This window comes from Artemia sp. Qi Xiang Cuo, chromosome 4 (genome assembly GCF_049724085.1).
Source record: "Artemia sp. Qi Xiang Cuo chromosome 4, ASM4972408v1, whole genome shotgun sequence".
Lineage (NCBI taxonomy): Eukaryota > Metazoa > Arthropoda > Branchiopoda > Anostraca > Artemiidae > Artemia > Artemia sp. Qi Xiang Cuo.
The window spans coordinates 88,362,926-88,390,573 of record NC_142797.1 but is presented as its reverse complement, the minus strand read 5'-3'; the positions used below and the strand labels follow the sequence as shown (position 1 = coordinate 88,390,573).

The following is a 27,648-nucleotide window of genomic DNA, read 5'->3' as shown; positions in this document are numbered from 1 at the left end:
AAGAAAAATTAACTGTGACAAGGTAAACCACAACCAAACACTACTGAAATATTCCAACTCTTGAATTTAAATGAAAGAAATTCCAATGAACTTTGAAAAATAAAGAAAATGTAACTGTGACAAGGTATACCATAGCCAAACACGAATGAACAAGTCCAACTCTTGCTTTTCAGAGAATTAATCTAAAAATGGAATTTGAAAAATCAAGAAAATGTAACTTTGACAATGTAAACCACTACCAAACACTCCTGAAATATTCCAACTATTGCATTTCAACAAATAAAATTCAAAATGAGATTTGAAAAATCAACAAAATGTAACTTTGACATTTTAAAACACATTCGAACGATACTTAAATATTCAAAATCTTTATTTTCAACAATGTAACTTCAAAATGAGGAATGAAAAATCCTGAGAAAGTAATAGCGACAAGTAATACCATGACAATTCGCTAAAGATCCTTTCCAAATACAACTTGTCTTCGTAAGCCCATTGGAGTCGACAACAAATAAATGGTTAAACTAAAAATGCAAAGAACAACAACGAAATAGAGAAAACCATAATGAACATCATTTAAAGGTCAATAATTAAAACTGTAAAAAATCAATTAAAAAATTAAAAAAAACAAAAATTGGTCAAACTAAACTTAGAGCGAGACATAAATGCATTAAAAAACTGGTCAAACTAAACTTAGAACGAGACATAAATGCATTTAAATTAAAAGGGATACTAAGAAAGTGTCAGCAATTAAACTACAGTAAATCAATAAAAGAGTTAAAAACAATAAAAACTGGTCAAGAAAGGGGGGGCAAGCAAAAGAGCGCAAGAACCTGGGCAGTACCATCAGCTAATAAACAAAAAAGAGGGAAAAAAAGAAACTATTGAGACATTTTATTCATTTTCTCTGTAATGAAGGGGATAAAAGTTCTTTCGTATCTGGAAGTAACGCAGCGAATGGGAGACGGCCGTATTCTGGATGGGGAGTGACGTTTGGGGAAAATACTTGCCGTCCGAGGGTTTGTTATGGAAGTTTTTGCAAAACGGAGGCACAACGAAACCCTCCTTTGCTCCAGGGTTTTCAGACTAGCTTTTTTTAGGAGCAGAGAGTAAGGCACCTTGCCTTCTTTGAAAATTATTGGCAAGGCCCTTTTTTGAATTGATTCGATTTTTTCCGATTCTTCGCGAGAGATACCAGGGTGCCAAACTGGATAAGCATATTCTAGATGCGGGCGGACAAAAGACGTGTAAATTCTTAAGGAGTGGGAAGGGGGACGCTTAATTATTTAGGAGCTTAAGGAGGGCGATAGACACATTAGCTCTGTGGATGATGTCATTAACGTAGATATCCCACTTTAAATTTGAAGAAATTGTGACGCCAAGTAATTTAAATGAGGGCACATAAATTTTAGGAGGGATAAGATGAAGAAAACAGGGCGAGGATTTAAGGAAACAAATCGGCATTATCATGGACTTAGAGGGGTTTGCTGTCTTGTCTAAGTCCATGGCCTCATCTCCAATTTCATTGAGTATACTCATAGGGTCGCTTATTAGACTTCTGAAGCAAGTTTCAACAGCCATTGGGTCATGAACAAATTTCCATCTGTCAGGAAATTCCTTGGCAAGGCTGTTGATCATAACTGAAAAAGGAGGGGACCTGGGAGATTAGCTTGCGGACAGGGAGAGGATTGGAATAATGATTCTGGTGTTTGACTACTTTCGTTCTATTTGATAAGAAGGAGGCAACTAATTTCACCAGTAAGGGATCAATATTGAACTCGTTGACAAGTTTCTCAATTAAAATATTGTGGTTAACAAGGTCGAATGCTTTATGAAGGTCTATGGAAATTAAATTTAGCCAGGAATTAGGCTTTTCAAGGATTTTCCCGATGTGATCAATAAGAGAAACGAGGTAATAGGAAGTGGAGGTGGATTTTAGGTTCCCAAATTGTTTCAAGTCAGTAAGAGGTAGAATTTTTTCCTTCAGCCAATCTGCAGGTAATACTTCATTAAATTTCGAGAAAATAGGAGGAAGAGTAATAGGACGGACGCCTTCAAAACCAGGCTTTCCGTTTTTCTTTTTCAAAGGGGTTATGAAACCCTGTTTCCAAATTGTAGGAATTTGCCCAGACTCGGTAATCTTGTTAAACAGGAAAGACAAGGGCTTAGACAAGAAATTACCGAAGGCACTAATAAGAGGAAAGGGGATATCCAAAGGACAAATACTTGTCTTTCTTAGTTTTTGAATTCTTCTTTCTATCTCAGACGGAGAAACAGTGGGTAAAGAAGGGGAAAGGGCTCCTGATGGTAATTGGTCAGACAGTGGTGGAAGACTCTGGACAATGGAAGCGAGGAATTTATTAAGATTATTGGCAGTAATATCAGGGGACTCGGGTAGATTGAAGTTATGCTGTTCAAGCCTCCTGCCACACAGCTTTTTAACCTCAGAATACCAGTTTTTTGGTTTATTAGTAAACAATACTTCGACCTTATTTTTGTAGTACGATCGTGCCAATTTTCGAATTTTTCTTTTAATTGATTTTCTTAGTTTATTGGCTTCATCTGGTTTACCATTTTTGAAAAGCTTCAATTTTGTTCTAATTAGTGTTTTCATAGTTTGGTTAATAAAGGGTTTGTCACTGGAGCAATTTTTAATTTTTTTTTCCGGGAAGCAAATTTGATATTTGTCAATTAGCTTTTTGTGGAACAAAGTCATTTTCTCATCAAAATTTTTTAAACTATAAACATCGGACTAATATTCAGTATTCAGCCACATACCAAAAGAAAGAAGACCAGAATTTTGAAGAGGGTGATAACTGCCATAAGTTATTGAGAAAGAATGGTTTAGATTTGGGGAGGGGGATAAAAGAATCGAAAGATGATAACTCCCACCTAATGGAGGCAGGGCTGAGGGACGGTTGTAAAAATTATACATATTAGTTAAAATAACATCAAGAGAGGTATTTCCCCGAGTCGTTGGTATTTTAAAAATCTTCTTAAATTTAATTGAGGAGCAAAATGAATCCATTTTAAGGTCGTTTGCATCACCAACTAAAAAAAAGACCAGCATTGGGGTATTTAGAAATAACAAAATCAGCACTTGTCTGCAATTGCTGGATGAATTTACGTTTTGACTCGATATTTTGATTTGGGGAGTAATAGAAAACGGCTATTGCAATAATATTAAATGGACGAGGGAGAACTTTTGGTCTAATACTTATCCAGAGGATTTCATCGTACTCGGATAAACTAGGGACTCGAATAACCTTTGGGTAAAGGTTACTCTTAGTAAAGAACAAAACACCGCCACCTTTTATTCCAAGTGGGTGGTCTAAAGGACGGAGTTTAATAAACTCTGAATAATTTGTCAGGCGCAGAGACCCTGGGTCGTGGGACTGTACTTCCGTAATAGCTATAATATCGATTAGGTTTGATTCTGAAAGCACCTCGAGTTCAGTAAGCTTTTCAAAATTAAGACTTTCGGCATTAGTAACTAAAAGTTTGGGAAAAACAAACCGATTGGGGAATTTCGACAGGGATACTTGGTTTGTTTGAGAATTTCCTGGGTGGGGTTTCAATTTAATATTATGATGCTGCGGAGAAGTAGGGTAAGAGAAGGATTTACATTGGGGATTTGGAGGTGGATGGGAGGGCGAGGATATAGCCGAAGCATGATGAGGAAGGTGCGACTTGTTTTCAGTTGTCGGGAAGTGCGAACAATTAGGTTTTAATACAAGACAATTATTAAATGCAAAAGGTCTCAGACCTGAGTCACCCTGGTAGGGTGGGCACGAGGGATTATACGCACGGGTCGGAGGCGGGAAAATATGGGAGGGAAATAAGACGGTGGTATTTTCAGGGGGTTCAACTTTGGAGGGGTTAACTGGAGTGTTAAAAGGGAAGGGATTTTGCTGGGAATATGGATTTTTTTTTCTGTGTGGTAAAGGTGGAAATTTTTTGAGTGAGCAGGGTGGATTTGGGATAAAAAAGGAAGAGTATGCGCTGGTGAGCTAATTTTATTAATTGAATGAAGGGGGCTCCGCTTTTGGGTTGATTGAGAACTTGTAACTATTAAAAATTTTACTGCGCCTGGCTATAGCACAGTAATCCCTGTTTTTCAAATGTAATAACATGCACATAGTTTCAAAACAAAGGCCACCTTGAAATTTATGGCAGGGTTTGGAATGGGAAAGGGAGCAATAATTGTCGTTACAGTGACCAGTAGTTAAAAAAGACATACAAGGATGAACAAAGGTACAATCACTCTTTTTTATACACTTGTTGGCCAAGTGAAAACGGCAGGCAATAGAATTCTTCCCTGATTTGGCTTCAGAAACAGATTTGCTAATCATACTCAATTTGCCACTGACCCTTGGAACTGGAATATTGGCTGAATTCACACTTAAATTGTCACTGACCTCTGGATCTGGAATGTTAATTGGGTTCTCATTTAAGCTGTCACTGACCTCTGGAAATAGGTGAACGATTAAATTCATATTTAAGTTGACACTTGCTTCATTAATATTCATGTGTTGGGAGGTGTTGCTTGTGGATGGAATTGCAGTTGGTTTCAAATTGGCGTTTATTTTTTATTCGTATTAACAGACTTAAGTCTGTTCTTAATTATATTACCCCTAAGATCAATGAAAGTAGAAATTTCGTTGGTAACGAACTCGAGTTTTTTTAGCACTAAAAGGGAGGGGAGGGAAGGGTCACATAGGGGGCTGGAATCACAATTACCACAAGGAAAATTTTCAGTCTGGCAGGAGGCATCATTAGAAGGCTCACAATTATATTCAAAATCCGTCTGGGTACTGGCATCTTTAGTTTCTAGCAGAAAATCAGTCTGGCAACTGGCAACACTGGTTAATACTGGTAGGGGAGTAGTCTGACACTCGCTTTGGGCTGCAATGAAAGCTTTACCATCCCTTTGGCAAATCGGGGCAAGGGGGACGACCTGATATCATCTAAAATTTCTTTTAAGGAAGAATTTATTTCTGACAATCGGCGTCGTGGGGTATCGCTACCTTTTGAAGAATTTATTCCTGACAATCTGCGTTGTGGGGTATCATTAGCTTTCGAAGAATTAGGGGTGGTATATTCTTGATTTTTGGTGATGTTTTGTTTCGAGGAACAATCCAAACATAACCAGTTCTTATTCCACTGGGAACGTTCTATCCCCGCACATTGCTCATGAATGGAAGAGTTGCATGTACTACATACCAGGCAATTGATTGTTGCCCTTAATCTACACTCAGGACACACTCTCTTAAAGTCCTTAAAGTGTTAAAAAAAAATTCAATTCACCTGATGGCTGGTGACAAAATCCGGATGTTAGGTCACAGTTAGTCAACTTTGACATGAATTGGTTGTCCTTTAGTCATTTGGTTGGTTAATATAAAGGGTTAAAAAGTTCAATTCACCTGATGGCAAAATCCGGAAGTAAGGTTACAGTTAATCAACTATGTCACTGAATTAACTGAGTTTAATGCAGAAAGGCATAAACCAAATAGGTGTTAAAAGGTTGAACTCTGGTTGAAGACTCAAACGTTTATTTGTTTGTTTTTTTTCCCCAGGGGTAAACGTATTGACCCAGTGGTCCTAGAATATCGTAGGAGGGCTCATTGGAACTGAAATTAAAAGTTCTAGTGCCCTTTTTAAGTGACCAAAAAAATGGAGGGCAACTAGGCCCCCTCCCACGCTCATTTTTTCTCAAAGTCACCCAATTAAAATTTTGAGATAGCCATTTTGTTCAACATAGTCAAAAATCTAGTAAATATGTCTTTTACGATGACTTAATCCCCCACAGTTCCCAGGGGAAGGGCTGCAAGTTATGAACTTTGCCCATTGCTTACATATTGTATTGGTTATTGGGAAGTATACAGACATTTTCAGGTAGAATTTTTTTCTGGTTGGGGGGGGGGGATGGAGGAGGGGGTTAATCGAGAGAATCTTTCCGTGGAGGATGTTTCTTTGGGGTAAGGGACATTTCCATGAAGGGGGTGCCAGATTTTCCAGCATTATTTAAAAAACGATCAGAAATTAAATAAAAAAAACAAGTTTTTTCAACTGAAAGTAAGAAGCAACATTAAAACTAAAAATGAACAGAAATTATTAAGTATATGAGGGGGTTCTCCCCCAAGTGATTACCTCGCTCTTTGCGCTACAGTTTTTTTTTAGTGCTTTCAAAAGAGCTATCTATTCTAATTAAACCGCCTTTGTGATTCAGGGGTTTGTGAATTAAATTTTTTTTTAACTTTTAACGTAAAGAACGTGGTATTGACTAAGGGGAGAACCGCCCTCATATACGTAATAACATATACGTAATAAAAAAAAACAAGCGATACGGCTCAATAGTTATCGAAACTTTTAAAAACGGAACTTTGATGTCAATAAATGTATCAAAAGAATAGGCTTATAATGCTGATTCTAAATATATGAATTTTATTAAGTTTAGTAATATTCATCAAAGGCTGCGAGCCTGAGAAAATTTACCGTATTTTCTAAAGAGGGGAGAAACATCCCCTAAAAGTGAAAGAATTTTAATGAAAATCACACCGTCAGATTCAGCGTATCAGAAAACCCTATAACATAGGTTTCAAGCTCATATCTGTAAAAATTTGCAACTTTGTATTTTTTGCCAGAAGAAAAGATATACGAATATAGAAGTTCGTTGCGTAAGTTAATTTGTAAATTACGTCAGAACCAAATTTAGAGACAGCCATTTAGCAAAAGAAAGGTAAAATTTTTATGCAAATTTTGTTTACTTATTCAATGACGGTGAGCCAAAATAAAAGCTGCATTAACTAAAATACGATCAGAAATTAAATAAAAAAAACGAGTTTTTTAAACTGAAAGTAAGGAGTGACATTGAAACTTAAAACGAACAGAAATTATTCCGTATATGAAAGGGGCTGTCCCCTCCTCAGCGCCTCGCTCTTTACGCTAAAGTTTGACTCTGTCTCACAATTTTATTTTTAAAACAATAAAAAACTTTAGCGTAAAGAGCAAGGCGTTGAAAGGGGGCAGCCCCTTTCATATACGGAATAATTTCTGTTCGTTTTAAGTTTCAATGTCGCTCCTTACTTTCAGTTTAAAAAACTTGTTTTTTTTATTTAATAATATACTAACGGCGAAATTAAAAAAAGAAGAAATAAAAAAAGCTGTAATGGAGACGGTAAAATAAAACACCAGGACTTAATGGAATACCTTACGAATTTTATAAGACACATGTCGAAGAAATCGCAGAACATCTGGCAGATATTTTTAATGAGTTACTAAATAACGATGATATCAAGATAGAATGTTTAGGGATGATGAAATTAATACCGGAAAACGGTAGACCTGAAGACCTCAACAACTGGAGGCCAGTTAATATCACAGATTGCGATTACAGAATTATGTCTAAAGTGTTAGCAAACCATCTAAAAAGGTGCTACCATCCATTGTAAGTGTAAACCAAATAGGAGGACTAGAAAACCGTATAATAACAGATGTATTGGCTAATATAAAAGACATAATAATACGAGCAGGAAGTCGATAGGAAAAAAAAAGGAAATAAAGTACAGAATAACGAGTTATGATATTAAAAAGGCCTTCGATAAAATAAGAAAAAAACTCTAGTATGGATCATGAATGAGTACGGTTTCCACGAGACATTCATAAAACGGATATATAGGATAATTGAAAAAATTGTACACGTAATTTGTGTGAATAGCGATGTTACGGGAGAATTTGAAGCAGAAACTGGAGGGCACCAAGGATGCCCGCTGAGTCGTTTACTGTTTGAAAAATATTTTGACCCGTGACTTAAGTATTTAGAAAAGGAAATAAATGACATTACAATAGAAAATGTGGCGGTGAAGCTGAACAATTTTGTAGATGATCTGACAACGTACACAGAAACCGAAGATGGTTTCAAAGTGGCTGTTCAGTGCATTTTTTGAATATGGTGACATCTTTCAAGCTACAGCTCAATAAAAATACGTGTGAAATGATATCATTGGGAGACGAAGTAGAAGAGGTGTGTGAGTGGATCCCGAGAAAGGAAAAAATTTAAATCTTGGGTATGTTTTTTCAAAGAAGTTAGAGCCGAGCAGAAATTGAAAATTAGACAAATACAATATCGAAATTAAAAAATGCCTTTAGACAAGGATATGGAAGAAGTCTGACTGTTCACCAGAAGGCCCAGTATGTTAGTGCTTATGCTTGCCCAGTTTTATGGTGTCTGTCCTTTATTTCACAGCCCAGAAGGACACATCTAAGGCAGATTGTGAGTGCAATTTACCAGTATATATGGAATGAAAAATTTCCACCTCAATTGGAAACAGGCAATGTGTTCATATATAGAAAACATAGAGGCCTTCTGGTCATACGTGTTGATTGTAAGGTGAAAGAACTTTTCATTAGGACAATGTTGGAACAAGTGATGAGGAAAAAAGAATCACCACAAGTGCTTGGTATTAAACATGGAAAAGAAAAGAAATATCCTCTAAAATATAATCAAGTATTCGAAGAGATTTATGCAATAGAAAAATTAGGAATGTCGCTTGATATAAGTGGGAAAATTGACAAAGAAAAACATAAGGAATATTATGAAAAAAAGAAGCAGCTTCCTCTGCTAAAAAAACTGAAAATGGTAGTTATAGTGAAGAAGAGGTGGACACAAGTTTCATACTACTAGAAAGTTGCCTGTTGCCGCCAAAAGTTAAAGAACATATGTTTTCCTTTATGCATAATTTGTTACACACAGAAGAGTCAAAAGTAAAGATGAATACAAGTGGTAGTAATGGACTTTGTAAGCTATGCGAGAAAAAACTAGAAACGCATTGTCACGTAATGTAAGAATGTGAAAAAAACAAGAAACAAATTTAGCAGGGCTCTTTTTTCTCTAAATTAATTTCCTCTTTTTTACCTGAAACACTTGCCAATAAATTGCCAATAAAAAAAAAAAAAAAAAAAAAAAAAAAAAAAAAAAAAAAAAACGGTGAACTCTCAAAAGTGTGGTAGAGGAGGGAGATAAAAGTAAGCACCATAATATATGGGGTATTTTCTAAAGTTTTAAAGTAGTTAAAAGACTTTTTTTTTGAGGAGGGGGTATTTTTGAATGTTCTCAGCTTTCGATTATTACCGGCAATTGTTCTGCAGTTACAACAACAAAATATGAGCTTTTTTTTCAGGACCACTTCAGTGGATGCGCTGGTTAAATCATTGGACTGCCCGCACTTAGTAAAATTAACTAAAAAAACAATTTTTTTAACTGAAAGTAAGGAGCAACATTAAGATTTGGAAGGAACAGAAATAATTAAGTATATGAATGGGGTTGCCCCCTCCTTAACACCTCGTTCTTTACGCTAAAGTTTGACTCTGTCTCACAACTTTAATTTTTAAAACAATAAAAAACTTTAGTATAAAGAGCGAGACCTTGAGGAGGGGACAGCCCCTTTCATATACTGAATAATTTCTGTTCGTTTTAAGTTTTAATGTCACTCCTTACTTTTAGTTAAAAAAAACTTTTTTTTTAGTAAATTTCTGAACGTTTTTGAATTAATGCAGCTTTGATTTCGGATCACCGTACATGAATAATTTAAACGAAATTTGCATATTAATTTTCCTTTTTGTGGCTAATTGACTCTCTCGAAATTTTGTTCAGACGTAACTTACGAATTAACTTACTTAACGAATTTCTATATTCGTATGTTTTCATTACGTATATTAGGGAGTTCGCTCCCTAGTCAATACCTCGCTCTTTACGCTAAAGTTCAAATTTTGTACGAATCACTAACCCCTGAATCACAAAGGCCGGTTAATTAGAATAGATAGCTCTTTTGAAAGTACTAAAAAAAACTTTAGTAAAAAGGACGAGGTATTGACTAGGGGGCGAACCCCTCATATACGTAATAATTTCTGTTTTTTTTAAGTTTTAATGTTGCTCTTTACTTACAGTTGAAAAAAAACTAGTTTTTTTTATTTAATTTCTGATCGTTTTTTAAATAATTCTGGGATATCCGGCGCCTTCTTCACTTAAATGTTCCTTCCCTCCAAGAAACATCCTCGATGGAAAGCTCCTCCCCCGTAACCCCTCCTCCGACACCCCCTTCCCCATCATAAAATGATTCCTCCTGAAACGTCTTTATACTTCCCATTAACCAATACTATATGAGTATATGTAAACAATAGGAAAAGTTCATAACTTCCAGCCCTTCCCCCGGGAACTGTGGGGGATTAAGTCATCCTCAAAGACATATTAATTAGATTTTCGACTATGCTGAACAAAATGGCTATCTAAAAATTTTAATTGGGTGACTTCAGGAAAAAAATGAGCGTGGGAGGGGGCCATTTTCCCTCAAATTTTTTTGGTCACTTAAAAACGGCACTAGAACTTTTAATTTCTGTTCAAATGAGCCCTCTTACGATATTCTAGGACTACTGGATCAATACGATCACCTCTGGGAAAATAAAAAACAAAACAAAAAAAAAACAAATAAACACGCATCCAGGATATTTCTTCCGGCAAACAATAGAAAATTCCAAATTTTTGCAGATAGGAGAGATTGAAACTTCCGCATGTGGGTTCTCTGATACGCTGAATCCGATGATGTGATGTTCATTAAAGTTCTATGACTTTTTGGAGGTGTTTCCTCTTTTTTCCAAAATAAGTTAAATTTTCTCAGGCGCGTAACTTGTGATGGGTAAAACTAAACTTAATGAAACTTATATATTTGAAAATAGCATAAAAATATGATTCTATTGATGTATCTATGGGTATCAAAAGTCCGGGTTTTAAAGTTTCGGTTACTATTGAGCCTGGTCGCTCCTTACTTACAGTTTGTTACCACGAACTGTTTGATAATGTCATTCTTGCTTTGATTAAATTAAGGCACTTTCTCAATATTATACGAGTCTGGCAAGGTAAACTGCTTTATCATTATTACTAAATATTTCAAATATTTGACAAATTGAGCATTCGAAAAATCAATTGGTATAATCTTAGCAAATAATTTAATTTTGGCTTAGGTCCCTAACTATATATTTTTAATATCTGTTTAAAATTAAAATTTATTATTTAAAAAATTTGATCTTTTTCAATAAACTTGGGTCGTATTTTGACTCAATATTAGACTAATCTACAATTAATATTGACAGGAAAAGGATACTTACATATTTCATTATTGACTACTGTTTTCAAAGAGTAATAAGCTTCAAACAAAGGGTTTAACTAATACTGAAAGATTGATATATCCTTAAATAGTTCTGAAAACACTGGCTATACTTTTTTTCATCGTGGAGTTTGTGTCCGGTAAGAACCAATCAGAGGCAACGCTATAGCGTTGTCTATTGAAAAGGCCATAGGGCTTCTATGTTTTATTATAATTTTTTATGTTAATTTATAATTTTATATTTTTATGTTATTATATTAGAATTTTTTATAATATAACATATTATATATTATATTATTTTATAATATATAATATATTATAATATATTTTATATATTATATTTTATACATTATATATATATATATATATATAATTTTATATTTTTATCTTATTATATTATAATTTTTTATTATAATTTAATATGTAAGGAGTGGTAGTTAAAACTTCAGAGGAGAGTTGATTGTAAATCAGAAGTTCTGTTGTCCCTTTTGAGAGTCAAAAGTGATTTCAGGCCATTAGCCCCTCCTCCGTGCTTTTTTTTCTCCAAATGTATCCTATAAAAAAATTTGAAACAATAAGTTGTTTCTTCCCCCCAGAGTCCGGGGAAAGAGTTGCAATTTATATCCCAGAGGCATGTAAGGTTTTTACGGATAAGATAGTCATTTAAACTCTGGAAGGATTCAAAGAATTAAAATTGAAAGTTCTAGTTCTCTTTCTAAGAGTGATAATGATCGGAGGGTAACTATCCCCCCCCCGCCTAGTCTCTTTTTCTCCATGCGCTTCTGATAAAAATTTTAAATTCATAAAAAATTCAAATAGTTCATAGATCAAATAACAAAAACTCCAGGGTCGACAAAACCCCCAAAGCCCTGGGGTAGGGGTTTTAAGTTATGCCCCGCGTAAATATAAGGTTTATATGGAAGAATTTTTCTTTTAATTATTCTTTTTTGCCATTAATTTAACGGTGAACTCTAAAAAGTATGTAGAGGAGGGAGGCAAAACTAAGCAATGCACCTTATTGTATTGAGTAACTAAGTATTTTAGAAAGTTTTAAAGTGGTTACCGACATTTTTGGGGGGGAATCTTTGAATGTTGTCAGGTCTCGATTATTACCAGCAATAGTTCTCCAGTTACAACAACAAAATATGAGAACTTTTTTCATGACCCCTTCAGTGGACTATGCGCTGGTTAAATCATTGGACTGCCCACACTTGGTACTATAATGTCATTCTTGCTTTGATTAAATTAAGGCATTTTCTCAATATTATACGAATCTGGCAAGTTAAACTGCCTTATCATTATTACTAAAATTTTCAAACCCTTGACAAATTGAGCATTCGAAAAATCAATTGGTATATTCTTAGCAGATAATTTAGTTTTTGTTTAAGTGTTTACTATATCTTTTCGATATCTGGTTAAAATTAAAATTTTGTGTCTAAAAAACTTAACCTATTCTAATAAACGTCGGTTATATTTTGAATCCATATTAGACTAATCTACAATAAATACTGGCAGGAAAAGGACACTTACATTCTTCATTAATGACTTTCATAAGTCATTAGATTCCCCCCTTTCCGAATTATAAATCCTGCTTTGAAGTCATGGGCAATTTACTCAATTTACCGTCCTTGGCCTGGGTACTGAGGGGGGATCTCCCCAGAGCCATAGTTATTAGACTTTTTGACTGTTTTGATTAAAGTGACTTTCTATATAATTATTCAAAAATTCATCAGTGTTGAGGGTAGAGGGCATCTAAAAATGCCAAGGAGATGGTCAACCTTCGATCGCTTTTCAACTTTCCCTTCAAATAACGCTGAAAGTTTCAACTTAATACCCTCAACTGTTTCATAGACATTGCCGTGCCCATACTCCTTTTTGACAGCCAGTAAGTATATTTTGAGTTTTGAATTTGCTCAAAATCTTTCTAAACATTACCTGAAAATTTCACCTTGATATCCTGAGCCTTTTTAGAGACCCAGGATCAAAAATAACTCCTTTATTAAAAAAAAACTTCATATGTAAGCAATGGGTGGCTTGAGTAACTTAACCCCTTGGCATGGGGGTTATGTCAACAATAGAAGCCTTTAGACTATTTTTAACAAAACAGCTATCTTAAAATTTCGATTTTGTCTTCTTAGGGGGAGGGCAGTTTAAAAAAGGTAAGAGGGGGAAGCATTTTATGCTCCGATACTTTTGATTCTTAAAAAGAGGACTAAAATTTTCAATTTATAATCGAATGAGCCCTCTCCAAAGTTTATACAGTCACCCATTCCATATGAAGTAGCTGTGGGAAAAAACGCAATATTAATAAAACATTGAGGCCTTATGGCGCTTTAGCATAGGCGATGTAAAATTATTGCCTCTGATTAATTATGAATTGCAAGGTAGTCTGAAATTAATTCAAATCCGATTAACATTACTATTAATTCGATTATCCAATTAAAATTATTCTTTGATATAACATAGATTTTTAAAACATTTGATGTAACTACGATACTAAAAAGTTACGGCTAGAATCTAAGTAAAAGCTTAATTATTCGCTAAATTACTGAAATTGATTTGTTGAATGCTTTGTTTGTCGATTACTTTATCAGTTTGGCAATAATGATAGTTCGGTTGCCCTTTCAGAAAGTATATAATAAATGGAAATTGTTTTGATTTAATGAATGCAAGAATGATATTCTGGCAACGACAGCTGGCCTGTCCGCTGATCTGACCTGCAAGGAGTCAACCAAGTTATATGTATACAAAATCTAGGCGAGTATCCATTGTCCCCCTGGTGATCGGCGACTATAAATTCATTATGAGGAAGCCATAGGGAAAAGAGCAGAGTAAGGAAAAGGTATGGACAAAGTGTGTGTCGGGCCATGGTCAGTTGCGCACCAATAGATTTTAACCTTTGATAAGGACAATATGATTTTTAATTTGTGGCTGAATTATTGCTTTTCAGTTTTTCACAAATTTTTTCTGTATGATATCGTTAGAGTAAAAAAAGTAAGTAAATTGCCATCCTTATCAATAGAAAAGGGATAAGAACATAAATATTGATAACATTAAATAAAAATCAGCTTTTATGTTGATTCCAAAAAAATATTCGTTTTGAATTTGAAGTTAAACACCCAGGTTATTTGTACATAAGAAAGTTCGCCTAATTATAGAAATAGATTAAAAACAACCCAAAAAGGGAAAAATCTCAATGAAAAAAAAAAAAAAAAAAAAAAAAAAATGCGCCGTCCCATTCAGCATGCACGAATACCCGTGATCCGACACATGAAATCACTATAATAAGAGATGTTTGATTTTGTATTTTCCCCAGAAAGGATAAGTTTTTTTTTTCTTTTTCTTTTAACAGGAGGGTTTGTATCGATCTAGTTATCTAGGTTGAAAAAGCTTGATTTTTTTTTAGTTATGAAGAATAAAGCAGTCAAATATATTGGTTTTTAGTATTCGAAATTAAATTAAAAATATCAATATTGCTTAGTAGCGTTGAACACATACAGCCATTCTCAATAAAGGCCAAAACTAAAAACTCTTATTTTATTTTCTTAATCTTAGTTTGAGTTCTTTACCTTGAACAAAACACTTTGGCAATGCTTTTCTTTTTATAATTACAGTGTCCGAAGGTGTTAAATAGACAAGTATAAAATAAATAAGTATAAAAATATTGACATTCTTCAATATCTCCATTCAACACTTTGGTATCGCTCCATAGAACTGAATACTACTACTATTACTAACAACTCACGACAGCATCAAGCCACCTGAGGCCAACACAGTCACGCACGCTCCTCCTCGATCCCAATCTATTGAAAGCCTCCCTTTTACACCCTCCGACGAAGTTCCCATACCCCCCCCCCATTTCTTTCTAAAGTAACGAAGAACTAACAAAGAAACCGGTTTGTTCTCAAGTTTTACACAACATAACCTTGAGTGAATGGCACACAATACTCAAGTGCCGAAATTCCTTCCCCCTGCGGAATTTGAAAAAACAAAACTCAAATAAAATTCTTAAATTTGGAAAGCCTTGTTTTCCACGGGGGAGTGGTATTTTCCAGTGGGGTATTTGCCGGATGCTTTTTTTCCACGGGGGGGGAGTATTTTCCTGGTGGAATATTTTCCGAAGGGGGTATTTTCCTCAGAGTAGGGGTGGGGGTATATTTCTAGGGGTATTTCCGGGGGATATTTTCACTAGAAGATATTTTCCTCGGGGTAGGGGGTATTTTTGGAGGGGCATTTTCCGTTTTTTTCCTCGAGGGTATTTTCCAGTGGTAGGGGGGAAAGGGGGAGTATTTTCAGAAGGTATCTCCTGTGGGGGAATTTTCCGGTGGTGGGGGTGTTTTCCGGGGTGTATTTTCCTCGAGGGGGTGTATTTTGAGCGGGGGGTATTTTTGGGGGGTAAACACCGGAGGGGGAGGGGTAAACGCCTAAAAATGACCGTTATATCTGCGTTTACAAAAGTATAGTGTTCATAAAACTATACCGTTTCACTAAATGTAATTAAACAAATAAAAAGATTTTTCAACAAATAGTAAAAAGCAGCTTTAAGACTTAAAACAATCTTCAATTATTTAAGTGGGCTGCCCCCTCTTCAACTCATTTCTCATTAAGCTAAGGCTTTTTAGTGCTTTGAAAAGCCTTTTTTTATTCAATGGCTCTTGTATTTCAGTAAATATTCTTAAACTTCAAAGTACAGATCAGGGAGTTAAGAAGGAGACAGCATCCCTCACTTAAAGAATAATTTTTGTTAAAATAGACTTCAGTTCAAAATACTTATTTTTAAAAATTCAATTTATGATCGTTTTTCAAATCATGCCCAGGCTTAACAAAGATATGTTAGATTCCCCTCCCTTTAAAACGCTAGTCTATTGCATTTTAAATGTATTAAATGAAAAAAACATATTTTTTAAACTGAAAGTAAGGAGCGACATTAAAACTTAAAACGAACAGAAATTATTCCGTATATGAAAGGGGCTGTCCCCTCCTCAACGCCTCGCTCTTCACGCTAAAGTTTCTTATTGTTTTAAAAAATAAAGTTGTGAGACAGAGTCAAACTTTAGCGTAAAGAGCGAGGCGTTGAGGAGGGGACAGTCTCTTTCATATACGGAATAATTTCTGTTCGTTTTAAGTTCCGATGTTGCTGCTATTGCAGTTGAAATACTTGTTTTCTTATATTAAATTTCTGATCTTTTTTTATATAATGCTGGGAAGTCCGGCGTCCCCTTCATAGCAATGTCCCTTCCCCCATGAAAACTTCCTTCATGGAAAGATCCTCCCACATAACCCCCGACCCACCCACCCCCCTCCACTACCAGGAAAACTCTCCCCTGAAAACGTCTGTATACTTCCAAATAACCAATACTATATGTTAACATTGGGTAAAGTTCATAACTCTCAGCCCTTCCTCCGGGGACTTTGGGGAATTAGATCATCCTAAAAGACATAATTATTATATTTTCGAACATGCCGAACAAAATGGCTATCTCAAAATTTTGATCAGGTGACTTTGGGAAAAAATGAGCGTGGGAGGGGGCCTAGTTGCCCTCCATTTTTTTGGTCACTTAAAAAGGGCACTATGACTTTTTATTTCCATTTCAATAAGCCCTCCCACGATATTCTAGGACAACTGGGTCGATACGATCACCCCTGGGGAAAAAAAAACAAACAAACAAATAAACACGCACCCGTGATTTTTCTTCTGGCAAGAAATGCAAAATTCCACATTTTTGTAGATGGGAGCTTGAAACCTCTACAGTAGGGTTCTCTGATATGCTGAATATGATGGTGTGATTTTCATTCAGGTTATATAACTTTTAGGGGGTCTTTCCTCCTTTTTTCGAAAATCAGCCAAATTTTCTCACGCGCGTAACTTTTGATGGGTAGAATTAAACTTGATGAAACTTATATATTTGAAATCATCATTAAAATTTGATTCTTTTGATGTATTTATTTGTATCAAAATACCGTTTTCTAGAGTTTCGGTTACCATTGAGCCGGGTCGCTCCTTACTTACAGTTCGTTACCACGAACTGTTTGATATATCAATAATTGTAAATTGATTAGTACCGCCCTAAGTTTTCACTTTTTCTACTTCATAATTAAAATGTTGAATTATAATTTAAATATTGGAAACAATTTGAATATAGTTGAAAATTTGAAATTTTTGATGATTAGTATATTCCTCAATAAATCTTTATTAATACCTCTACTGCAGAATTCCAGATGGACGACGAAGGGTATTGTTGTTCATATAGAAGGAAATCATATGTGACTTTTGATCTTCTACGTAGCTGAAGCCATCACGACCTTTACATTAGGTTTCTGTGATTGATAAATACATCCTATGCAAATATTTTATTGAAATATTTCATTGAAATATTTTATACACAAAGAAATATTACCATTTTAAATTGCTTAAAAAAAAGTTCCTAGTTGCAGTTGCCCCTGCCCAGAGATAATTTCTTACTGGGCTCCCTTCTCACCTTTTCCAACTCTTGCGTAACTCACTGCACTTTACATGGTTATGGGGGAGTTCATTCCTGGAAGCATCGTTGTTTGGCCATTGAACTATCATAGGCTGCGCAATAGCGCTGCCTAAGTAAAGCACGATGTTGGCACAACGTATTATTTATCATTAATCAAAAAAACTTTTTGCACAAAATAGGTTTTTCAAAAAAAAAATTAAGGCACTCCATTAAACCAAAAATGAACAAAAATAGAATCAAATAATCTACCTAGCATACAACTACCTTAAATCGGTATCAATAAATAAATGAAACCCAAAACAAACAGATATTAAAACAAGTCAAACTCAAAACGACCAGAAATTAATCTGAGTAGGGTTCTAAGCACTATGCTTTCTAAAAGCCAGAATATAATTTGTACTTTACATAAAAGAATTCAAATGAGTTAACTGAAAAAAATGTGCATTGTCAGTTTAATAAACATACGCTGATATTTATTCCTTAAAATCTTAATCAATTTTTGATTTCTTAAAGTTATAAAAGTGAAAACATCTATAAGAATTTTTTTCAGTAAAGTACAAATTACATTCTGGCTTTTAAAAACCATAAGACCTAGAACCCTACTCAGATTAATTTCTGCTCGTTTCGAGTTTGATTTGTTTTAATTTCTATTTGTTTTGGGTTTCATTTATTATTAATACTGATTTAAGGTAGTTGCAGGCTTGGTAGATTTATTGATTCTATTTTTGTTCATTTTTGGTTAAATGGAGTTTTTTACTTTTTTTGAAAAACTTATTTTGTGGAAGAAGTTTTTTTAATCAATTTCTGTTCGTTTTATATTTTGACATAGTCTTTTTCAGGGACCAAGACTGAACCTCCTCTGCAGTTAAACAACCATCCCTTCCATAAAAACATTTAATACCCCTGGGCATAACTTACAACCCTTTCCCCTAATCTCTGGGATTTGTTTCAACCCCAAAAGCCTTATTTTTATGATATTTAGACTATTTTGAATAGAATGGCTATCTCAAAATTACTATTAGACGCATTTCGGTACAATATGATGTGTATGTAAGGGGGAGTGGGTTGCTGCCCTCTGATCACTTTGACACTTAAAACGCACTAGAGCGTTTGATTTCCAATCCAATGAGCCCCCTTTGAAGTTTGTATGACCACACTTTCTATAAAAACCCTATATGTCCCCAGGGTAATACTTACAACCCTTGGCCTGAGGGCTTGGAGAATTTGTTATCGTCAAAGACAGAATTTCCAGACCTTTCTGATAGGCTTAACAAAATGGCTATATCAAAATTTTGATTGGAAGTGTTTGAGGAAATGATAGACGTGGAGGGAGACAATTGCTCTCTGATCACTTTTGACTACTAAAAAAGACACTAGTTCTCTCAATTTCCAATCGAATGAGCCATTTTTGAAGCTTCTACAACAAAACTTTCTATAAAAACGAAAAATGTCCCAAGCGCATAACTCATGACCCTTGTCCTGAGGGCTATGGGGGAAGGGTTGTCATCCTCAAAGACACAATTTCCAGACTTTTCAACTATGTTGAACAAAATGGCCATATCAAAATGTTGATCGAAAATGTTTGGGGAAATGAAGGGTATGGGGGGGGGGTGGAATTGGCCCTCTGATCACTTTTGACTATTAATAAGGGTACTATCCGTCTCAATTCCCGATAATAAAAAGCCTTATATGCGCTCCAGGGCATAACTTACAACCCTTGCCCTGAGGGTTGTGTGGGGGGGGGATGTCATCCTTAATGACCTAATTTCCAGAACTTGAAACCACGTTAAACAAACTGGCCATCTCAAAATTTTGATTGAATGTGTTTGGGGAAATGGTGGGTGTTAGTTGCCCTTCAATCATTTTCGACTATTAAAAGGGTACTAGCCTTTTCCAATCGAATATCCAATCGAATGAGCCCTTTTTGACGTTTCTTTAAAAACCTTATATGCCCCCAGGGCATAACTTACAACCCTTACCCTGAGGGCTGTGAGGGGTTTGTAATTTCCAAAGACCTAATTTCCAAAACGTTCAACTACATGGAAAAAATGGCTATCTAAAAATTTTGATTGGATGTGTTTGGAGAAATGGTGAGCGTGAGAAGGGGTTTAGTTACCCTCCAATCACTTTCGATAATTATTAGAAAGGACACTAGCCCTTTCAGTTTCCAATTGAATGAGCCCCTTTTGAAGTTTCTACGACAACGCTAACTATAAAAACCTTATATGCCCCCAGGGCATAACTTCCAACCTTTGCCCTTGGGGCTCTCAGCAATTTGTCATCCTCAAATACATAATTTCCAGAACTTTCAACTACGTTGAAGAAAATGGCTATCTCAAAACTTTAATTGAATGTGTTTGGGGAAATGTTGGGCGTGAGAAAAGGGTAAGTTACTCACCATTCACTTTCGACTATTAAAAAGGGCACTAACCCTTTCAATTTCCAATCAAATGAACCCTTTTTGAAGTTTCTACGACAAAACTTCTATAAAAATCACATATGCCCCCCATAAATAACTTACACCCCTTACTTTGAGGGTTTTGTGGGGGGGGGGAGGGTTGTCATCCTTAAAGACCTAATTTCCAGAACTTTCAACTAAAAATGGCTATCTCAAAATTTTGATTATATGTGTTTGGGAAATGGTGGGCATGACAGGGGGGTTAGTTGCCCTACAATTACTTTCGACTATTAAAAAGGGCACTAGCCATTTCAATTTCCAATCGAATAAGGTCTTTTAGAAGTTTCTACAACAACACTTTCTATAAAAACCTTATATACCCCCAAGGCATAACTTACAACCCTTGCCCTGAGTGCTGTGGGGGGGGAGGCTGTCTTCCTTAAAGATTTAATTTCCAAAACTTTCAACTAAAAATGGCTATCTCAAAATTTTGATTATATGTGTTTGGGAAATGGTGGGCATGACAAGGGGGTTAGTTGCCCTCCAATCACTTTCGACTATTAAAAAAGGCAATAGCCATTTCAATTTCAAATCGAATAAGCCCTTTTTGAAGTTTCTACGACAACACTTTCTATAAAATTTTATATGCCCCCAGGGCATGACTTATAACCCTTGCCATGAGGGCAGTGGGGAGAGGGGGGGTGTCATCCTCAAACACCTTATGTTCCTAACTTTCAACTACGTCGAACAAAAAGGTTATCTCAAAATTTTGATGTGTGTGGAGAAAAGGTGGGCCTGAGAGGGGGGTTAGTTGCCCTCCAGTCACTTTCGACTATTAAAAAGGGCACTAGTCCTTTAAATTTCCAATCGAATGAACCCTTTTTGAGGTTTATGCGACAACGCTTTCTATAATTATCTTATATACTCCCAGGGAGAAACTTACAACCCTTGCCCTGAGGGTGGTGGGGAAGTGTCCTCCTCAAAACAAAATTTCTATCTGGAAATCAACTACGCTGAACAAAATGGCTATCTCAAAATTTTATTGGATGTGTTTGGGTAAATGGTGGGCGTGGAAGGGATGTTAATTGCCTTTCAATCGCATTTGACTATTAAAAAGGGCACAAACCACTCCAATTTCCAATTGAATTGGCCCTTTTCGAAGTTTCTACGTCAAATCCTTCGATACGAAATGCCCTGGTCTAACACAAAAAATAAATAATACATTGTGCTAACATCGTTCTTTACTTAGGTAGCGCTATTATGCTGCCAATGATTATTATTAATTTTTTTTTGGTTTTAGACCAGGGCACATCGTATCGAAGGAGTTGTTGTTGAAACTTCGAAAAGAGCTGATTCAATTGGAAATCAGAGTGGCTGGTGCCCTTTATAATAGTCGAAAGTGATTGGAAGGCAACTAACACCCCTTCTACGCCTACCCTTTCCCCAAACACGTCCAATAAAAATTTTGAGATAGCCATTTTATTCAATGCAGTTGAAAGCTCTGGAAATTACATCTTTGAGTAGGACACTCCCCTCACAGTCTTCAGGGCAAGTGCTATAAGTTATGCCCTTGGGGCATATACGTTTTTATTGAAGGTGTTGTCGTAGAAACTTGAAAAACGGCTCATTCAATTGGAAATCCAAAGAGCGAATGCTCTTTTTAAGAATCGAAAGTGATTGGAGGGCACATAACCCCCCTCTTACCTTTTCCTCAAACACATCCAATCAAGTTTTTAGATAGTCATTTCTTCAAAGTAGTTGAAAGTCTTGGGAATTAGGTCTTTAAGGATGACAACCACTCCCCCATAGCCCTCGAGGCAAAGGTTGTATATTATGCCCCGAGGGCATATAAGGTTTTATAGAAAGAGCTGTCGTAGAAACTTCTAAAAGGCTCATTCGATTCAAAATTGAAATTACTAGTGGCCTTTTTAATAATTGAAAATGATTGGAGGGTAACTAACCGCCCTCTCACGCCCACATTTTCCACAAACACATACAATCAAAATTTTGAGACAGCCATTTTTTTTTTCAATGTAGTTGAAAGTTCTGGAAATTGTGTCTTTGAGGATGACAACCCCCCACAGCCCTCAGGTCAAGGGTTGTCAGTTATACCCTGGAGGCATATAAGGTTTTTATAGATAGTGACGTTGTAGAAACTTCAAAAGGGGCTCATTCGATTGGAAATTCAAAGGGCTAGTGCCCTTTTTAATAGTCAAAAGTGATTGGAGGGCAACTAAGCCCCCTTTCATGCCCACCTTTTCTCCAAACACATTAAATCAAAGTTTGAGATAGCCATTTTTTTCAAAGAGTTGAAAGTTCTTGAAATTAGGTCTTTGAGGATAAGGACCCTCCGCAGCCCTCAGGGCAAGGGTTGTAAGATATGCCCTGGGGGCTTATAAGGTTTTTATGGAAAGTTTTGTCGTAGAAACTTCAAAAAGGGCTCATTCGATTGTAAATTGAAATGGCTACTGCTCTTTTTAATAGTCGAAAGTGATTTGAAGGGAAGTAACACCCCTTCTACCACCAACATTTATCAAACACGTCCAATCCAAATTTGGAGATAGCCATTTTGTTCAACGCAGTTGAAATTTCTGGAAATTATATGTTTGAGCAGGAAACTCCACCCAGAGTCTTCAGGGCAAGGGTTATGAGATATGCCCTGGGGGCATATAAGATTTTTATTTTTAGCTTTGTCGTAGAAACTGGAAAAAGGGTTCATTCGATGGGAAATTCAAAGGGCTATAGCCCTTTTTAATAGTTGAAAGTGATTGGAGCACAACTAACGCCCCTCTCACCCCCACCTTTACCCCAAACACATCGAACCAAAATTTTTAGATAGTTCTTTTTTTAAACGTAGTTGAAAGTTTTGGAAATTAGTTCTATAAGGATGACAACACCCCCCCCCCAATCCTCATGGCAAGGGTTGTAAGTTATGCCCTGGGAGTAAGTTAAAGAAAGTTTTGTCGTAGAAACTTGCAAAAGGGTTTATTCCATTGGATATTCAAAGGGATAGTGCCCTTTTCAATAGTCGAAAGTGATTAGAGGGCAACTAACTTCCCTCTCACGCCCACTTTTTCCCCAAACACATGCAATGCAAATTTTTAGATAGCCATTTTGTTCAATGACGTTGAAAGTTTTGGATATTAGGTCTTTAAGCATGACAACCCCCCCCCCCCCCCACAGCCCTCAGGGCAAGGGCTGTAATTTATGCCATGGGGGCATATAAGGTTTTTATAGAAAGCTTTGTCGTTGAAACTTCAAAAAGGGCTCATTAGATTGAAAATTGAAATGGCTAATGGCCTATTTAATAGTTGAAAATGATTGGAGGGCAACTAACCTCTTCTCAAGCTCACTATTTCCCCAAACAAATACGATCAAACTTTTTAGATAGCTATTTTTTCAACGTAGTTGAAAATTCTGGAAATTATATCTTTGAGGATGAAACCCCCCCCCCACAACCCTCAGGGCAAGGGTTGTCAGTTATGCCCTTTGTGCATATAAGGTTTTGATAGAAAGTGATGTTTTAGAAACTTCATAAAGGTCATTCGATTGGAAATTAAAAGGGCTAGTGTCCTTTTTAATAGTCGAAAGTGATTGAAGGGCAACTAACCTCCCTCTCATGCCCACTATTTCCCCAAAAACATACATTCAGAATTTTGAGATATCCATTTTGTTCAACGTAGTTGAAAATTCTGAAAATTAGGTCTTTGAGGAAGATACCCCCTTCAGATCCATCAAGGCCAGGGTTGTAAATTATGCCCTGGGGGCATATGAGGTTTTTATAGAAACTTTTGTCTTAGAAACTTCAAAAATGGCTTTTTTGATTGGAAATTAAAAGGGCTAGTGTCCTGTTTAATATTCGAAAGTGAATGGAGAGCAACTAACGACCCTCTCACGCCCACTCTTTCCCCAAACACATTCAATCAAAGTTTAAAGATAGCCATTTTGTTCAACGTAGTTGAAAGTTCTGGAAATCCTGTATTTAAGGATGACAAACCCCCCAGAGCTCCCAGGGCAAAGGTTGTAAGTTATGCCCTGGGGGCATATAAGGTTTTTATAGATAGCGTTGTCATAGAAACTTCAAAAGTGGCTCATTTAATTGGAAATTGAGAGGGCTAATGCCCTTTTTAATAGTCAAAAGTGATTGGAGGGTAATTAACCCCCCTCTCAAGCCCAACATTTCCCGAAACACATTCACTCAAAATTTCCAGATAGCCATTTTGTTCAACGTAGTTGAAAATTCTGGAAATTAGGTTTTGAGGATGACACTCTACCCAGAGCCCTCAGGGCTAAGGTTGTAAGTTATGCCCTGGGGGCATATGAGGTTTTTATTGAAAGCTATGTCGTAGAAACTTGAAAAAGAGCTTATTCGATTTGAAATTCAAAGTTCTATAGCCCTTTTTAATAATCGAAAGTGATTGGACGGCAACTAACCCCCCTCTCACGCCAATCTTTTCCCCATCACATCCATTCAAAATTTTGAGATAGCAATTTTGTTCCACGTAGTTGAAAGTTCTGGGAATTAGGTCTTTGAGGATGAAGACCCCTCACAGCCCTTAGGGCAAGGGTAGTAAGTTATGCCCTGGGGGCTTAGAAGGTTTTTAAAGAAAGTATACTTAATATAAGATACTTTATATTAGTAAAGTAAATTATAAAGAAGAAACTTCAAAAAGGGCTCATTCGATTGGAAATTGAAATAGCTAGTGCCTTTTCAATAGTCGAAAGTGATTGGAAGGCAATCGACTACCCTTCCAGGCCCACCATTTTCCCAAACACATCCAATCAAACTTTTGAGATAGCCATTTTGTTCAACGCAGCTGAAAGTTCTGGAAATTATGTCTTTGAGCGGGACACTCCCGCCACAGTCTTCAGGGCAAGAGCTATAAGTTATGCCCTGAGAGCATATATGTTTTTTATTGAAACTTTGTCGTAGAAACTTGAAAAATGGCTCATTCGATTGTAAAATCAAAGGGTTAGTGCCCTTATAAATAGTCGAAAGTGATTGGAGGGCAACTAACCCCCCTCTCGCACTGACCTTTTCCCCAAACACATTCAATCAAAACTTAACACTCCACCCAGAGCCCTCAGGGCTAAGGTTGTAAGTTATGCACAGGGGGCTAATAAGATTTTTATAGAAAACGTTGTCCTAGAAACTTCCAAAAGGGCTTATTCGATTGGAAATTGAAATGGCCAGTGGCCTTTTTAATAGTTGAAAATGGTTGGAGGGCAACTAACCCCCTCTTACTTCCCTCATTTCCCGAAACACATACAATCAAAATTTTTACATAGCCATTTTGTTCAACGTAGTTGAAGGTTCTTGAAATTATTTCTTTGAGGATGACAGCCCCCTCCCCACAACCCTCAGGGCAAGGGTTGTAAGTAAAGCCCTAGGGGCAGATAATGTTTTTTTTTATAGAAAATGATGTTCTAGAAACTTCAAAAAAGGCTCATTCGATTGGAAATTGAAAGCACTAGTGCCCTTTTTAGCAGTCGAAAGGGATTAAAGAGCAACTAACCTCCCTCTCCCGCACACCATTTCCCCAAACACATCCAATCGAAATTTTGAAAACTATATATATGTGGATGACAAACCCCCTAGAGCCCAGGGCAAACGTTGTAAGTTATGCCCTGGGGGTATATAAGGTTTTATAGATAGCATTGCCGTAGAAACTTCAAAACCGGCTCATTCAATGGGAAATTGAGAGGGCTAGTGCTCTTTTTAATAGTCGAAAATGATTGGAGGGTAACTAACCCCCCTATCACACCAACCATTTCCCCAAACACATCCAATCGAATTTTGAGATAGCCATTTTGTTCAACGTAGTTGAAAGTTCTGGAAATTAGGTCTTTGAGGATGACAACACCCCTACAGCCTTCAGGACAAGGGTCGTAAGTTATGCCCTTGGGGCATATAAGGTTTTTATAGAAAGTTTTGTCGTAGGATCTTCAAAAAGGGCTCATTTTATTGGAAATTGAGAAGACTAGTGCTTTTTTATTAGTAGAAAGTGACCAGAGTGACCACGTCCATAATTTTCCAAAACACTTCCAATAAAAGTTTTGAGATATTCATTTTGTTCAGTGTATCAGAATAGTCTGGAAATTATTTCTTTGAGAATAACAAAACCTCCATCCCTTAGGGTAAGGGTTTAAAGTTATGCCCTGGGGACATATAAGTTTTTTTATAGAAAACGTGGTCATATAAATTTCGAAGGGGGCTCGTTAGATTGTTAATCAGACGCTCTAGTGTTATTTTTAAGATTCAAAGTAATCGGAGCTCAGCTACCCCCCCCCCTCTCCACAAACACACACATTCGTCGTATTGACCGAAAATACATTTGATTAAAATTTTTAGATAGATATTCTATTCAAAATAGTCTAAATATTATATAACAAGGCCTTTGGGGCTGATTCAATCCCCAGAGATTAGGGGGCAAGGGCTGTAAGCCATGTCCAGGTGGTATTTAAAGTTTTTTATGGAAGGGTTGGTTGTTTAACTTTAGAAGAAGCTCAGTCTTTCTCACTGAAAAAGACTATGTCAATATAAAACGAACAGATATTCATTAAAAAAAACTTAAAAAAATTAAAGCAAAGAACTCCATTTAACCAAAATGAACAAAAATAGAATCAAATAATTTACCGAGAATACAACTACCACAAATCAATACCAATAGATAAATGGAACCCAAAACAAACAGAAATAAAAATAAATAAGATTCAAACTCAAAATGAGCAGAAATTACTATGAGTAGGGCTCTAAGCCCCAAGCTTTCTAAAAGCCAGAATATAACTTGTATTTTACTGAAAAAAATCTTTTAAATGTTTTTACTTTTCTAACTTTGAAAAATCAAAACTCAATTAAGATGTTAAGGAATAAATATCAGCATATGTATACTAAACTGACAATGCAGATTTTTTTCAGTAAATTCATTTTAATTTTTTCAGTAAAGTATAAATTATATTCTGGCTTTTAGAAAGCTTGAGGCTTAGAACCCTACTCATATTAAGTTCTGCTCGTTTTGAGTTTGACTCTTATTTATTTTAATTTCTGTTTGTCTTGGGTTTCGTTTATTTATTGATGCTGATTTGTGGTAGTTTTATTCTTGGTAGATTATTTGATCCTATTTTTTTTTATTTTGGTTTAATGGAGCTAATTATTTTTTTTTAAACTTCTTTTGTTGAAAAAGTTTTTTTTAATTAATTTTGAAAAACGGCTATCTTAAGATTTTAAACGGATTACTCTGGGGAAAAGGGGTTGAGGGAATTTGCCCCAGGGGCATAGCTTACAACATCTACTCCTGGGCGCTGAAGGTTTGTGTCGACTCAGAAGTTTTTGTTGCAAGTTTGGATTATTTTGAACAAAGTGGCAAAGTCTAAATTTTTAGGATTTATTTGGTAAAAAAAGAGAAAGGGGAGAGGCTAGTTTTCCTCCGACTACTTTGAAACCTTAAAAAGGTAATTAAGATTTTAAGCTTCTAATCCTTCGAGCCCCTCTGAAGTTTATGAACCCCCCCCCCCGTCATTAAAAAAAGTTATATACTCCTGAGGCAAAAATTACAATGCTTGCTTGGGGCACTGGGGATCATGCTGATCTCAAGAATTTGTCAATCTCATC

General features: G+C 36.0%; 1 protein-coding gene across 2 annotated transcripts in view; it reads right to left on the bottom strand.

The window, feature by feature from the left end:
- The window catches only part of LOC148953597 (uncharacterized), a 75,587-nt gene that overhangs the window by 34,233 nt on the left and 13,706 nt on the right, over nucleotides 1-27,648 (bottom strand). Inside the window, exon 1 of one of the 2 annotated variants that reach the window (XM_089088604.1) lies at nucleotides 11,158-11,218. The exons of the other annotated variant lie outside the window; for it this stretch is intronic. Coding sequence (XP_088944730.1) covers nucleotides 11,158-11,166 — 9 coding nt within the window. The 5' untranslated portion in view covers nucleotides 11,167-11,218. Of the gene's footprint in view, nucleotides 1-11,157; nucleotides 11,219-27,648 lie in introns of those variants that run through there. 2 annotated transcript variants of the gene reach the window in all.